This window comes from Maylandia zebra, linkage group LG7 (genome assembly GCF_041146795.1).
Source record: "Maylandia zebra isolate NMK-2024a linkage group LG7, Mzebra_GT3a, whole genome shotgun sequence".
Classification (NCBI taxonomy): Eukaryota; Metazoa; Chordata; class Actinopteri; order Cichliformes; family Cichlidae; genus Maylandia; species Maylandia zebra.
In genome coordinates, this window is record NC_135173.1 from 45,543,801 (window position 1) to 45,557,347 (window position 13,547).

At 41.4% G+C, this 13,547-nt stretch overlaps 1 protein-coding gene across 6 annotated transcripts in view; it reads left to right on the forward strand.

Annotated features, from left to right (window-relative positions):
- Positions 1-13,547, forward strand: part of rnf34b (ring finger protein 34b) — a 42,415-nt gene that overhangs the window by 9,805 nt on the left and 19,063 nt on the right. For 2 of the 6 annotated variants that reach the window (XM_004538137.5, XM_076886474.1), the window contains exons 2-8: positions 743-961; positions 2,931-3,455; positions 7,195-7,257; positions 7,380-7,581; positions 7,673-7,696; positions 7,892-7,933; positions 9,492-12,000. In XM_004538137.5, the coding sequence (XP_004538194.2) occupies positions 743-961; positions 2,931-3,455; positions 7,195-7,257; positions 7,380-7,581; positions 7,673-7,696; positions 7,892-7,933; positions 9,492-9,676 (1,260 nt within the window). In that variant the 3' untranslated portion in view covers positions 9,677-12,000. Of the gene's footprint in view, positions 1-742; positions 962-2,930; positions 3,456-7,194; positions 7,258-7,379; positions 7,582-7,672; positions 7,697-7,891; positions 7,934-9,491; positions 12,001-13,547 lie in introns of those variants that run through there. The other 4 variants (XM_076886476.1, XM_076886477.1, XM_076886475.1 and 1 more) reach the window with 3 other exon arrangements.

A 13,547-nucleotide genomic window follows, 5' to 3' on the forward strand; every position in this document is an offset into this window, starting at 1 on the left:
CTAATTATCTCTGACCTGCAGGAGCACTCTCAATAATGTGCTTCTCTCTCTTTCCGGTCATTGATCTTCCCTGAGCACAGTATTACTCAAGTGTCGTACTGTAGTTTGATATTTTATATGGGTCTTTATGCAATATTGTACTTTATCTTTATTTGTTTCATAACTTTGTAGGTTCTAATTAACAGTACAGTAATTATAATTAGTAAAGAAATTATGGCGTTATGATGTATTAAGATAAGATCATACTTAATTAATCTTCACAAGCTACCCAGAGGTGTAGTTTTAAAGTAATTAAAGTTGGCTCTACCTTTATCTGCCCCAATGTTAATGATGTTTCTACAACATAGGTTCTATTTTTCAGTCATTTGAAAGTAAGTTAAAAGACCTAAGTGCTGTTCTGCTCTTCCCTAGCTCCATATTTCTGTTTCTATCGGGGGTTTGATTGATTTACAGTTCAAAACAATCCTTATTCACCCTACTGACCTAAGTGCAGCCCCTCATCCAATCCCCAAAACTAACCGTTTTAGCTCCTCTTGTCTTTCATGCGACTCTGCCAACAGAAGGGCACAAACAAAAATGTTTTTATTATTACATCTGCCTGAAAAAGAATTTAAAATGTCATCCTCAAATGTCATTAATTTCATCGATGATAATACTTAAGTACTGCATAAACTTCTGTACTAGATGTCTCTAAAAGTCATATCTAAGTCATGTGGGTGTATTTCTGTCTGTGTTGTTATAGGCAGGAGCATCGTCCATGTGGGCGTCATGCTGCGGGCTGTTGAACGAGGTGATGGGCACGGGCACGGTGCGGGCCCAGCAGCCGGGGTTTGGAGCAGGCGCGGGGCCCTTTCGCTTCGCCCCCAGTGCTGGGTACTCCACCTACCCCCCCACCAGCTCAGGGAGCGCCGGGCAGCTGTGCAAGGCCTGCGGACTGGCCTTCTCGGTCTTCAGACGCAAGGTAAACACGGATGTCAGCGAGTGACATGTGACAAAGCAGTAAGTGGAGCCTATCCCAGCTGTCGTAGGGCGAGAGAGTCACATCATGCCAGTGCTATATAAAAATGAACTCGCAGAGACTGCAAAGGTGCGAAGTAATCCCTCACACTCAACATTTTACACACCTTTTTTCAGCCTTGTAATCATTCTGTGCGGTTGTGAGCAGCGACTTTTCCTTCCTTGTGCATTCAGGAAAACGCACCCTAAAGTTCGGAGTCATCTTTTTTCTTTTCTTTTTTTTCTTTTAAATCTTGCAAAAAATTTAGAAGTTTCTCAACCTTAAAATCCTATTTATTATATTTTAATATAAACCTAATAACTTATAAGATTTATACATACAATATTATATTCAATCCATAATAAATGATGTAATTCTTTACTATTTTTAAAGGGCCTATGTTGCTCTTCTTAATCAGCACAATCATTAATTTGAGATACCTTTTAATTTAAGGAGCAAGGCCAAATTTTCACTCTTCTGTTCTCATTTTCATTTTCTCCTCAGTTCTCATGGCTCTCATTAGTACATGGAGATCTGCCCAGCTCTGAGGTGCCCCCACCAGTCCTCACCGAGGCCTTCCCCAAACCACAGTCGTAGGCATAGATCCATCTTTGTTACAGCAGCCGTTCTCTTACAAGAAACATTGTCAATCTAATTGGTCCCTGTTAGTGAAGAGTAATATTATTCAGACTGGTCTTTGATACTTGTATATATCTATCCCATTTTGGTGCAAGTCAAGAACATTGTTTTGCGCTATTGACAGAAATCCTTTAAAGAAAAGCTCAAGCTGTGCATGATGAGGCAGTTGTATTATTTTCCTACTTTTAAACTTTTCATAATGTGAATATTAGCCTCCACGTAAGCGTAGCCATTGAGAACTCACGGGCTTGTCTCTTTTTGACGTCTCGAAACTCTAAAACTTCAGATTTTTGAACATTTCATAGTATTTATTCCTCTAATGTATATTTATTCGCTGGTTTCTGCAGCAAACGCGCTGTTTTAGAGTAAAACTATTTTTAAGAGGACTCTGCTAAACATCTTACGTGGTTGTGTTAGAATGTGCGCCGTACCTTTCCAGGGTGTCTGCACAGCTCAACATGTTAGCATGGCAGAGTTTTATCTGCCTGGCAGTCAGACGGACTGATTAAAACTCTTCCTCTTTCCACGCAGCTTCACAGGTGCCGGGTTGACTTCCATTTCACTGTCAGTGTGGTATTTTTATGGTATCTTTATAAAAAGAAGGGGGGAAAAAAACCTGCTGGGGGATTAACAACAACTGATTGAAGCAAAGTATCTGTTACGGTGCAAATGTGCTTCTTGTGAACCAAGAGCACATTTGTGCACAAGCGATAAGAAAATGTTTACAGCCGTGGCCGACCCGCTTTCCTGCCCATTTGAAGTGTCAATCTACTCAGAGGCTCTGTATCAGGAGACAGTGTTAAGCCTGTTAAATGTCAAACATCACCAGGAGCTACAGATGGTTTACGTCTCTTTTCTGGACTCTCTTTCCTAGAAATGACTGGGCACTGTTTCAGATGGGACTCTGTGTTCGTGGTTATTAAGGTTTCTCTTTGTCAGGGCGATTCAGGCAGAGCCAGGCGACTCCTGCATGCAGTATTTAAATAAGTGGCTATATGGGGACATGGCTGCACTCAGTACTGATTAAAAGGAATGTCTGTCAAAAGCTAAACTTTGCCCATTTTTCAGAGGTCTGATCTGATTAGATTTCTTTCAGAAGGTGTTTCCCTTATTTATTTATTTATTTTTAAAGTGGCATAAATGGTGAAGAGTTTATAAGTTAACAGGCCAAACATCATCACCCTTATGTTGCTGAAAAAGAACAACTTCAAGAACAAGTTTGTTTGCGTCAGTCAGAAGAGAAAGAATAACTGATCACATCACATCTGTCTTTCAATCTCTCCTCCCCCTGCAGCACATCTGCTGTGACTGTAAGAAGAGCTTCTGCGCTCTGTGCTCGGTGCTGCAGGAGAACCTGCGCTGCTGCACGACCTGCCACCTCCTGCGCGGCACGGCCTTCCAGCGGCCTCGGCTCATGCAGCTCAGGGTGAAGGACCTGCGCCAGTACCTGCTGCTGCGCAACATACCGACCGACACATGCAGGGAGAAGGAGGACCTGGTGGACCTGGTGCTCTGTCACCAGGGCGCGAGACAGGGCGCGAGGCAGACCCCGAGACCGGTGATGGAGGAGGATGAGGAGGATGAAGAGGAGGAGGAGGAGGAGGATACACATGAGGAGGAGGAGGAGGAGGAGGAGGAGGAGGAAGATGAAGAGGAGGAAGATGAAGGGGGAGATGACACAGACAGCCTGCACTCGCTCCCGCACTCACGTGCCGCCTCGCCCCCTTCCGCAACGCGCTCCACCTCTGAACAGTCGGTCCTGTCCGCCTCTCAGGGAGACGTGCTCAGCCCAAGTGACAGCTCAGGGACCACCAGCCAGGTCTGTGCTCACAAACGCACCGCTTTCATTCAGAGTGTGTCAGCATCCTAACAACGAGCATCCTGGCAGCCGCACGTGCACAAGCATCATTCCCTGATTTACATCCGCCATACTTCCTTCACATCTGTCCTCATTCTGTCCGAGATAATTAATTTCAGAGGTGAAATCAACATATTAAGTTTCAGAGTGGCTGTTTTAACTTCTTCTCTTTTTAACTCGCTAACAAACAAGCACTCTCGTGTGCATAGAGGGTTTAGATGTCTGTTTCATTTAATTTCATGCTTTACTCTTTCCTTTGTGCTGCTTTCTGTGTTTTGTTTTGTTTTCTGGTCTTGTTGCTTTGTTATGAATGAAAAATCGACTCCATTGAAGGGAAAAAAGGTTAACTCTCCTCCGTGGTACTGGTGCAGTGTTCAGCAAAATATCCATGTGACAGCTGAAAACAGCTGTGTTAGCTATGTGGGCTAACTCTGTGTGTAAGTGCAAAACCCTCAGACCAGCCAGCGAGGCAGATTAAGCCCTTTGCCTTTTTTTAGTACTGTTACATGTACTGAGCCTGTTATGTAACAGGAGCACAGGTTGAGAACTCCCCACAGCGTCACAGCTGCAACCAAACAGCAGAAACACCACTGTACACTCCTCCTCTCATCTCTTCATGGGATGGGCACTGTGCAAATTTTAGTTTGTGGCACTTTAAATTTCTTACCACCAAATTTTGACACAAATACTACAAAGACAGTCAGACAAGAAAGCAAAAGTCATCTAAGACATTTGTGCTAACTTCATGAATTATTGAGAAAACAATCTGTCAAAAAATTTGGACGGTCCAACTAGATCACTCCAAACGGCACTCTTAGACTAGACATATGTAGGATATGGGGCTTTTTGGGGGGTGAGATCTGAACTAATCTAACGTATGTACCAGATATATTTGTGCCGTGGTCTTCCTAAAATATACCTCATCATTAAAATTAACTGAGAATTAACAGGCATCATTGCCAGTAAAAGTGTGGTGGCAGACGAAACTTCCACGTATAGTTACAAAAGCTCAGTGAATTAACATAAAGACACAGTCACGTTTTAGGTACATCTGATTTTTGCTGTTTGAATATCAGCAAATCGCATGACAGCAAATCAGTGCATTTAGGCCTTTAGACAAGGTCGGCAGCTCAAGTTCAAACAGAGCATCAGAATGGCGAGCTGAGCATGTCAGAAACTGCTCGGATTTTCCTGCACAATCATTTCTACGGTTTATGGAGAATTGTCTGAAATAAAGAAAATATCCAAGAATCTGCAAACCTCTGGGCAAGAAGATGCCAGAGGTCAGAGTAGAATAGCCTGATACGAAGGCAAATGCAAGTCAAGTAACCACTAGTTAAAACAAAGGTATGCAGAAGAGCATCTCTGAGCATGCAACACATCAAAACTTGAAGCAGATGGGCTACAGTGGAGTCTCTATTTCTGCTCCAGCAGAAGGACCGATGAGTGACAAAGATGCCCGGTGCTGGAGTTGGCACCATTTCAGCAGGACAAGCCACACAGATCCTGCATGTTGCAGATATATATGTTATATGTTGAGATCTGTGGGGTTGTGAAATAATTCCTGATAATGTCCCTAGTGTGGTGTCTGCTTTTGTTTGTTTTGTTTTCTTTTTTTAAATGACAGTGTCCACTTTGCTCAGGGCTCTGCTTTGTGATTGATTAGTGGTTAACATCACTTGTCGTCTATTAGCTTTAGCTTCTGAAACTACACATTGCAGTGAAATACCTTTTTGGGTGATGCAGTTTTTTGTGTGATAATGCAAAGCCACTGCATGAACTGAGTAAGATTTTCATGCTCACTTAGATATTCAAACTCTCGAGTTGATACCACTTCAACCATTTTCACAAAAAAAAGGACCGTACACATCGTTGCTTTTGATGAATAACCCATTTTCTCTGAGGCGATGTTTGGGGGATATTGGTGTCACTTTTCAGACTGGAGCTGGAAAATAGACTGAATATCAAAGAAAGGGGGGGAAATTGGATCAGTTGCTTTGAGATTTAACATTTCAGTGCACAGGATGATTGACAGGATTGTTTTATCACAATATAATGTCAAAACTAGAAGCCTCTTTGTTTGACAAGATGCCGTAATTTCTCTTTTAAATTACCTTGACATTTGTAGCTCTCTGGCATGAGATACGACGATATCGGCATCCGTCCAGGAGGTTATGGCCCTTGAAAATGTCTGGACATTTTTTGCTAACATTTGGTATCAAATCTATGAATCAGTAAGCATGTGATGGAACCTGACACATTTCAAGGAAATCCTTCTGTGCAGAGCCAAAATAAAAACTATCTAGCCCGTGTATGTTTTGTTGTACACAAAAGCCTTCTGAACGTTTTGTTTCTGCTTGTGCTTCTGCAGCCTTGCTGGTTAATTCAAGTGCTTTCTAGTACTTCTATGTCGTTTTGATGGTTGAATAAAATCTAACATCATTCATGTGTTCCACTGAGGTTCGGCTCTCTGTGAGAGTCGAGACTGCAGCTCATGTTTGTGTCTCTGAGGAGTGCCGTCTGAGCAAAAGCACGATGTCTGCACAAAGCGTTAGGCACCTAGCAGCGCTCCTGATGGATTCATTATTAACACGTCTTTATTCAAGAAAGACAATGGTCTGCGGGAATGTGCTGAAGCAGAGAGAGGGAGTTTAGTTTTTATGGTCTAGAAGGAGAGGCGCTGAACTCAGTGGTATCAATTAGAGCTTATTTCAGTGCCTCACGAGTTCGTTTTGTCACACAGATAAAAGAACAAAGAGGGCAATATCAGCAGTGATAGCACAGCTACACAAAACAGAGCCTAAACTCTTCTGTAGCTCCTTTCGTTCTCTTATTAAATACAGCAAATTCCTGACCTCCACCTTCAAAGAGATTAATTAACTGCTGAGCTAAGAGGAGCTGTGACAGTGTTTAAACATCTCTGTTCATTCGTTGGCTTTCTGAGCAGTTAAAGTCACAGATAGCGGTAAAGTAATTTCTTTTATCGTGGCAATGATGAAACCTTGTCACACAGAGCAGGAACAATTTATTTTATTATGCTTTCCATAAAGGTTCCACATTTGTTACTTTGACCAAAAGAGGTCTAAGCCATCAGGTAAAATGGCAAAGTATGTAATGTTTATCTCTGCAGTGTCTTTTTTTTTAACTGCAATAACCGAGTGGTTCTTGTATAGAACTTTTTATTGTGATGTAACATTTTATGCATTCATTCAATAGTGTTGTAGCACATGTATTCTGAAAGAATAGGTTGTTCTAACAAAAAGTCGTGTAAATAACTTCAATTCAGTTTTATTTATGTAGCACCAACACAACAGTCGAACTCAAGGCGCTTTATATTGTAAGGTAAAGACCGTACAACAATACTGAGAGAACTCCAGTAATCAGATGGCCCCTTTGAACTAGCTTTTGGCAACAGTGGGAAGGAAAAACTCGCTTATAACAAGAAGAAACCTCCAGTAGAACCAGGCTCAGGGAGGAGCATGAATGTGCATTATATACCTGAGATTTTTAAAGTATTTTTACACAGGGAAAAGAACTAATATGGGATGTGCATTAGATCTTATGAGTTAAACTACGAACTACGAAAATCAGTCATTGTCACACCTGAGAAGTCTTTGGTATTTATCTTAACAAGTTCAAAATCATTGTGACAGTTGGATCTGACTTAAGTTAACCTGACTGTTTGTCTCCACTCACACAGGAGCATGATGATACTCCAACAGCATCCCTCTTGAACCTGGAGCCCACGGAAAGTCTCATAGAGGTGTGAGACCCGCTTTTGTGCACATCTACAGCGTCGAACTGTCCGTATCTTTAAAGTCAAAGGAAATGCTATCCTGTTGCTCTGTAAGTGATTACGGCTCTGCTGCTGTGTGTGGATTGCAGGTCAGTCCGGCGACACAAAGGAGGATCAGAGCCTCGCTGTCGGATCTCGACAACGAAGAGGCGATAGAAAACCTGTCCGTCCGCCAGCTGAAAGAGATTCTCGCCAGGAACTTTGTCAATTACTCTGGCTGCTGCGAGAAGTGGGAGCTGCTGGAGCGAGTGCATCGACTCTACAGAGAAAACGAGCAGAACAGGAAGTCAAGTGAGAGCTTTGAATTTTCATTGTTTCTTACAAATTTCACTATTTTTATTTTTTGCTTGATGAACACTTTTTTTTTCTCCTTGTGCTTTAGTGGAAAATGTCAACATAACTGCAGGTAACTTACATTTAATTATGTCTATTCATCTGTGATTACAACATTGCATTTATGCCGCTGATGTGCTGTAATTATGTGAGGAAGTATTTAATGCAAAACAACCTGCTTATTTGCTGCTTCACTTTTTATATTAATGAGCAAGTTCACGTCCCCCAAACTAATCTTCTTTGTTACTGCCCCTTCTTAACTATATAGTGGTTGCATATCCTCCACCTCTCTGCAACAGTGGAGTTGGAGGTAAGATGTGTTTCTAAAAAAAAAAAGCCACATCACACACTATTTCCATCTCCTCCATGATCGCCATTGTACTGATACTGCATTTGCAACTCATCTGCTAGACCAGTTAAGGCATGCTGCAGCTGCTTTTACTCACCCCGTCCTTTACCATCTTCCTCTTTGTTGTGATCTTGCAAGGGTGCTTTTTATTAAGTCATTATTTCCTGCCTGGTTCGGTGTGTCTGCATTCTGTCACTCGTGCTTCTTCTCCTGTGTACATCATCTCTGTTTATTCTGAAGGACAGCCTCTCATGCCGTCGTTAATGCCCTCTTTAAGGGCTTTTACCTCTTGATGAGCCGTCATGGTGCTTCAGTGGCAGCATGTCTTCAGGTGTAATTGCATTGTCAAGCGTCCTCGTTGACATGAAGGGCTTGCGGATCACATTAGCTCCTCTTATTAGTCAGCTGTGCACAGGCAGCAGACAGGCTGCAGCTGCATTGGTCTTTTCCTGTCACGCTAGATGTGAGCAGCAGGACCCAGATTTAGGCCAGTCAGCTGATCAGTCAGAAATCATTTAAGTGTTAGTAAAACCAGAGCACTGATACAATTTGCCGCTGTGATTTTAAATGGTTTTGATGGGAGAGGCTGTCTGCCTACCATCAGCATGTGTTGATCATTATGCATGGCTCTGTTCACAAGCTGTCACAGGACGGCTCAGCAGTTTCCTTTTGTTAGTATCGATATTTTATCTCCATCTCAAATAAATAAAACCCCTTATTTTGCCCTGCACATGGAAACATTTAGCACAGACAGGTTTATGTTGCTCTATTTGGCACTAACACACACATTTCAAAATAGAGCCTAGACTAAAACCAGAGCACAGACCTCTTGACATGTCTGCTAGTTCAGTTAACCATACAGAAGGCCATATTGTTTGCAATATACAGGGCTCCAAAAGGAACCAACACCACAAAGACAGTCAAGCAAGCCTCGTTGGCATCGACATGTCAATCAAAGTTGCCGTACCCCTAATAATGCCTGTCTTTAATCCTTAATCAGATTTAAATGAGATGGCAGCATCTTGTGGCATTTTAGAGCTTCACCCGTTTTTAGTACCTCAGTACTGGCTTCACTGTTTCAGTCCAAGAGGAAGGACCACATGCTTTTAAGTTTTTTAGTTTAGTTTTTTGTTCTTTGTGTTTTTTTACTTTGGCATGGAAAGTGCAGGGATTTAGATTAGTCCGAGAACTAACTTGTCACCAAATAAAATGAATGGTAATATTTTTAATCGCTGGAGATGGAGAGCTTCCACCTCACAAGAAGTGTAGATATAAATATCTGCAATAAAGCTTCAAAGTACTTTATCATTTTAAATAACATCTCAAACCCACAGGGAGTGTAGGGCTGTAGTTTACTGGGCCGAACATTGGTGATGGTGTTTGTGCTTATTATTCTGTCTTGCATCTGCACCTCAACGCTGATCTCCATACACTCTTATGAGCCCACAGCAAAGAAGGATTTCTTATTGAAAATATTTATTTTACATATATATATATATATATATATTCCCATCCACAGATGGCGTCAAAGCTCAGCTGGCGGCTGATGAAAACCTGTGTCGCATCTGCATGGATGCCATCATTGACTGTGTGTTACTGGAATGTGGTCACATGGTAACTTGCACCAAATGCGGAAAGAGGATGAGCGAGTGCCCCATCTGCAGGCAGTATGTTGTGCGGGCCGTGCATGTCTTCAAGTCTTAAAACTCAGTGTGAGCGTGGGTGAGTGGGTGAATGTCGGCGCGGCTCTCAGGCGTGGCCCGAGCCCTGAATTTATCACTGAGAATGAACTGCTGTGCATGACGTCTCACAGGGCCTAATGCTGCAGCAGGCGTGAGCAACTTCTCGGTCTTGAAAACCAGACTGTTGTATCTGGCCTACCACGGTTTGCCCCCCTGCCCTCCTTACTAACTTATGTTCCAGTCCCCCTTTCTGTACCCTGGTGGACCGGCATCGGCTACATCGGGACTTTCATTTTCTCTGTCTTTGGTCGTAAAACACACAGCAGAAGCCCCTGCCATCACGTTGTACTCGCCAGTGTCTGTATAGATTCGACCCACAAGAGAGGAGTGGGCAGGAGGTGGTCCTGCGGGTACTTGAAGTGGACCGCCTTGTTATTTGTGGGGAAGAGAAGCAGTTAAAATATAAGATCCCAGGGTTTGAGTCAGTATGGTTTACACAGTCATGCCACATGGCATTGTGTCATTCTCCTTCAGTGTTGTTTTGTTTGTTTCTTTGTTTCTTTTTAGGATGTGCAATATCAGAAAAAAGTAAAAAATAAAAAAGAAGTGTTCTTAGAAAATATTTATTATGCACCAGGTCGTCTCACACAGGAGCATGTAGGGTGCCAAAAAAAATCATGCCTTGAGTTGATATTTGGTTAAGTTTCACAGTATATGCATCACATAACCAGCAAGCTTGGTGTGATACCTTATTCTTATTTTTCCATTTACTCAAATGAACTTTGGGGAAACAGAGTGTGTACACGTGAGCCGGTTAACACTTACTGTGTGAAGGATCGTTTCTCCGTTGTCTCATCCAAGACTCCTGCAGTTTGCCGGTTGGTTAAGTCACAGTGTACATTCCTGCTAGATCTACTGTGCGAATGTTTATTAAGACAACGACAACAAAATGAACTCAAGGCCCACTTTCAAGCTTGTTGTAGAGCTTTTTGCTGCATTTTACAGTCTCTGTAATGTGATCGTTCATTGATTTGCCATTGACATGTTCCTTGATGTCGCATGACTTAAGGTGGGAGATCATGTGAAAGGCCTCCTTCTTCTCCTGTGTACATTTTATTTCCCCACGTCCTTTCTCCTACTGGTCCATTTCTCCTCACAGTCATCGTTAAATGTACCTTAGGAGCTAAACTGATTTATAAATCTCACACGTCCACCAGTGATTATAGACAGGATGCACGTGAGACAGTTTTATTCCATCATCTCACAGTAACTCTAACACAGTGGAATATAATTTTACTGCAAAATTGTGTAGCAGTTGTTACCAACTACGTTTCCTGATACAAAAAAGCAGAAGAGATAACATATCACTTATCCATGAAGGACTTAGAAGATGATTAAATCAACAACTGTAACACAGCTATAAATGCACAACTAAGTTAATCAGTTTAAGTCTTCTTGCATTTTACCAGCTTCTAAGGGAATTTTTCTGTGGACAGTAGAACCAGTCGGGCTGACAAATGATCCTGCTGTGCAGCCTATCATAAATAAGTGATGTTGCCTAATAGGTCTGACACAATGGAAGCAAGAGTTTCTCATTTGGCAGCTTCTGTACTCAAATCTCTCTCCCATCTTTGCCGGGAGGAGCTGAGAGGTGAGGACGACACAGGAGCGAATGAAGTGAGCAGCTTCATTTAATGAAAACAAACCCATGACATGCTGCTGGACGTCCCAGTAGGAGGTACTAAGTGGACCTTGAGTTTAGCCCCTATATTTATCTACATTTTAAAGTTGGTTTAGTCTTCTATAGCTTTCACCAAGCAATACCGTTTCATTTCCAAATTGATCACGTGTTTGTGTCATCCTTTTTAATGTCAGATCGTAGGAAGGTAACAGGTGCTACTCTTTTTTTTTTTTTGAGTGAAACTTCCTCACGCAGACGTTTTGCCACGTCGTTTCCAAATATCCATCACACAGTAAGAGGCAGCCTGATTTACTTTAACCTGTTATGCAAATAAAACATTTTGTTCTTGTCACGAGATCCAGTTAACTCGGATGTCACTGAAGTATCTGTGTGTACAGTATGCCTGTGGTAAATAAAATAACTGCAATTTAATCGCTGTTAAGTAAATTGCATAGATAGCTTTTATTGTTGTTTACTGATACTTTAATAAATGTATATTTTTCCATTTACCTTGGAGTTGACAGGATTAAAAATTCTAATCATTACAAAGGTTTAAAAAAAGGAGAATTTACTGTTTTTCAGAATGTATTTCTGCTAGTTATGGTCACATGAGTTTGATCATGTCTCTCACTATTAAAGTTGCATCATAGTCTTGCTTTCTACAACCTTTCTGTTGTCTTCTGCTTCCAATTCACTCGCACCGTGCGATGTAGCAGTCGCTGTTACTCTGTCAGTTTGTTGTTGCTGCTGTCTCTCAAAGATGTCACTCACGGGCAGCTAAGGTATTATCAGAGTGAGAGCACATCATAAGCACTCGTAATCCTGGATCTTTATATTTTTGACTGTTCAACCTTTTTATTTTGGTAATCAAGATATTAAAAAAAGAATTTATTAGATTCAATAAAATGCAGTACTACAAACCAGAATGTAAAACCCTGCTTTTCATTTTATAAAACTGTGATATTCTCACTGATTGATATACTGTTTAAAAGTCTTGAGCCAATCCATGACTGATAGTGTTTTTCTATCCAAGTATGCTTTTACTGCAATGGCGGTGTGTTTGGGATCATTACAATACAAAAAAATTAAGGTAATCAGACACTTTCCAGACAGCATTGCAGCTATAGTGTCAATGGTTTGGGAATCATCCTGTTGAAGTAAAAATACATTTGTATGCCTGTCAAACTGTGTTATATTGGATTTTTTTTTTCCAAGAAATGGGAACAAATGATGGATAAAAGAAACTTTTCTGTGAAAATGGTTACAGAGTAGGACTGGACTCAAAATTACTGAAAAAGTAAAATTGTATTTTACAGCACCTTTTAAGAAAAAGATAAGTCCCTCACAAAAAAGGAAATCGTTACCTAAATGCAAATCTAGAAAGTTTTTAATTGCTGGTCCATGTCCATGAAGAGCTGTAAAAGTCAGAACCAGAATCTTGAAATGGACTCTCAATTTAATGGGGAGCCACTGCAGTTGGATCAGCAACATAAACTAGGCATAAATCTCTCAGGGGCTCAAAAAGGGGCTTAATGACGAAAAAATTAAGTTGGACAAGGCTAGGCACTTATTCAGGATATGCAGCTTAGAAACATCTTAGGGCTTAAAAGAGATATACAAGGGAATATATAGCAAATGCCCTCAAAGGTGCTCAAAATGTGCTGAAGAGGGAGCAGATATAATAGAAATATTAAAGGTCCTAGTACAGAACCTTGTGGCACACCATAGCTAAAGGAAGAAGACAAGGACCTGAAGCAGGAAAGCTTCGTTCAGACAGATGATGCGAACCACTCCAGAGCAGATCCAGATATACTCACCCAACATTTTAGCCTATAAAACAAAATGTGGTGGTGAGCAGTATCAAAAGTGGAGATCAGGTCCAATATTAGTAGACCAGAACAGTCTCCAGCCTCAGTCGGCATCAAAATCTCACTGGACACTAAGAAATGCAGTTTCAGTAGAATGAGCTCTAGAAAACCAGATTGAAATTTGCCATGTAAACTGTATTTGTCCAAGTAAGCTGCTTAGCCACAGCCTTTTCTAAAATCTTAGCAATAAATGACATTTTAAAATTGGTCTCTAATTGCTAAGAAGAGAAGGGTCAAGCTTGTTTTTTGTTTTGTAAATGGATGGATGATAGTGTACTTAAAATTAGCAGGGACTTGACCAGAGAACAGCGAGGTGCTGATTATAGTGAGCACAGAGGGGCCAA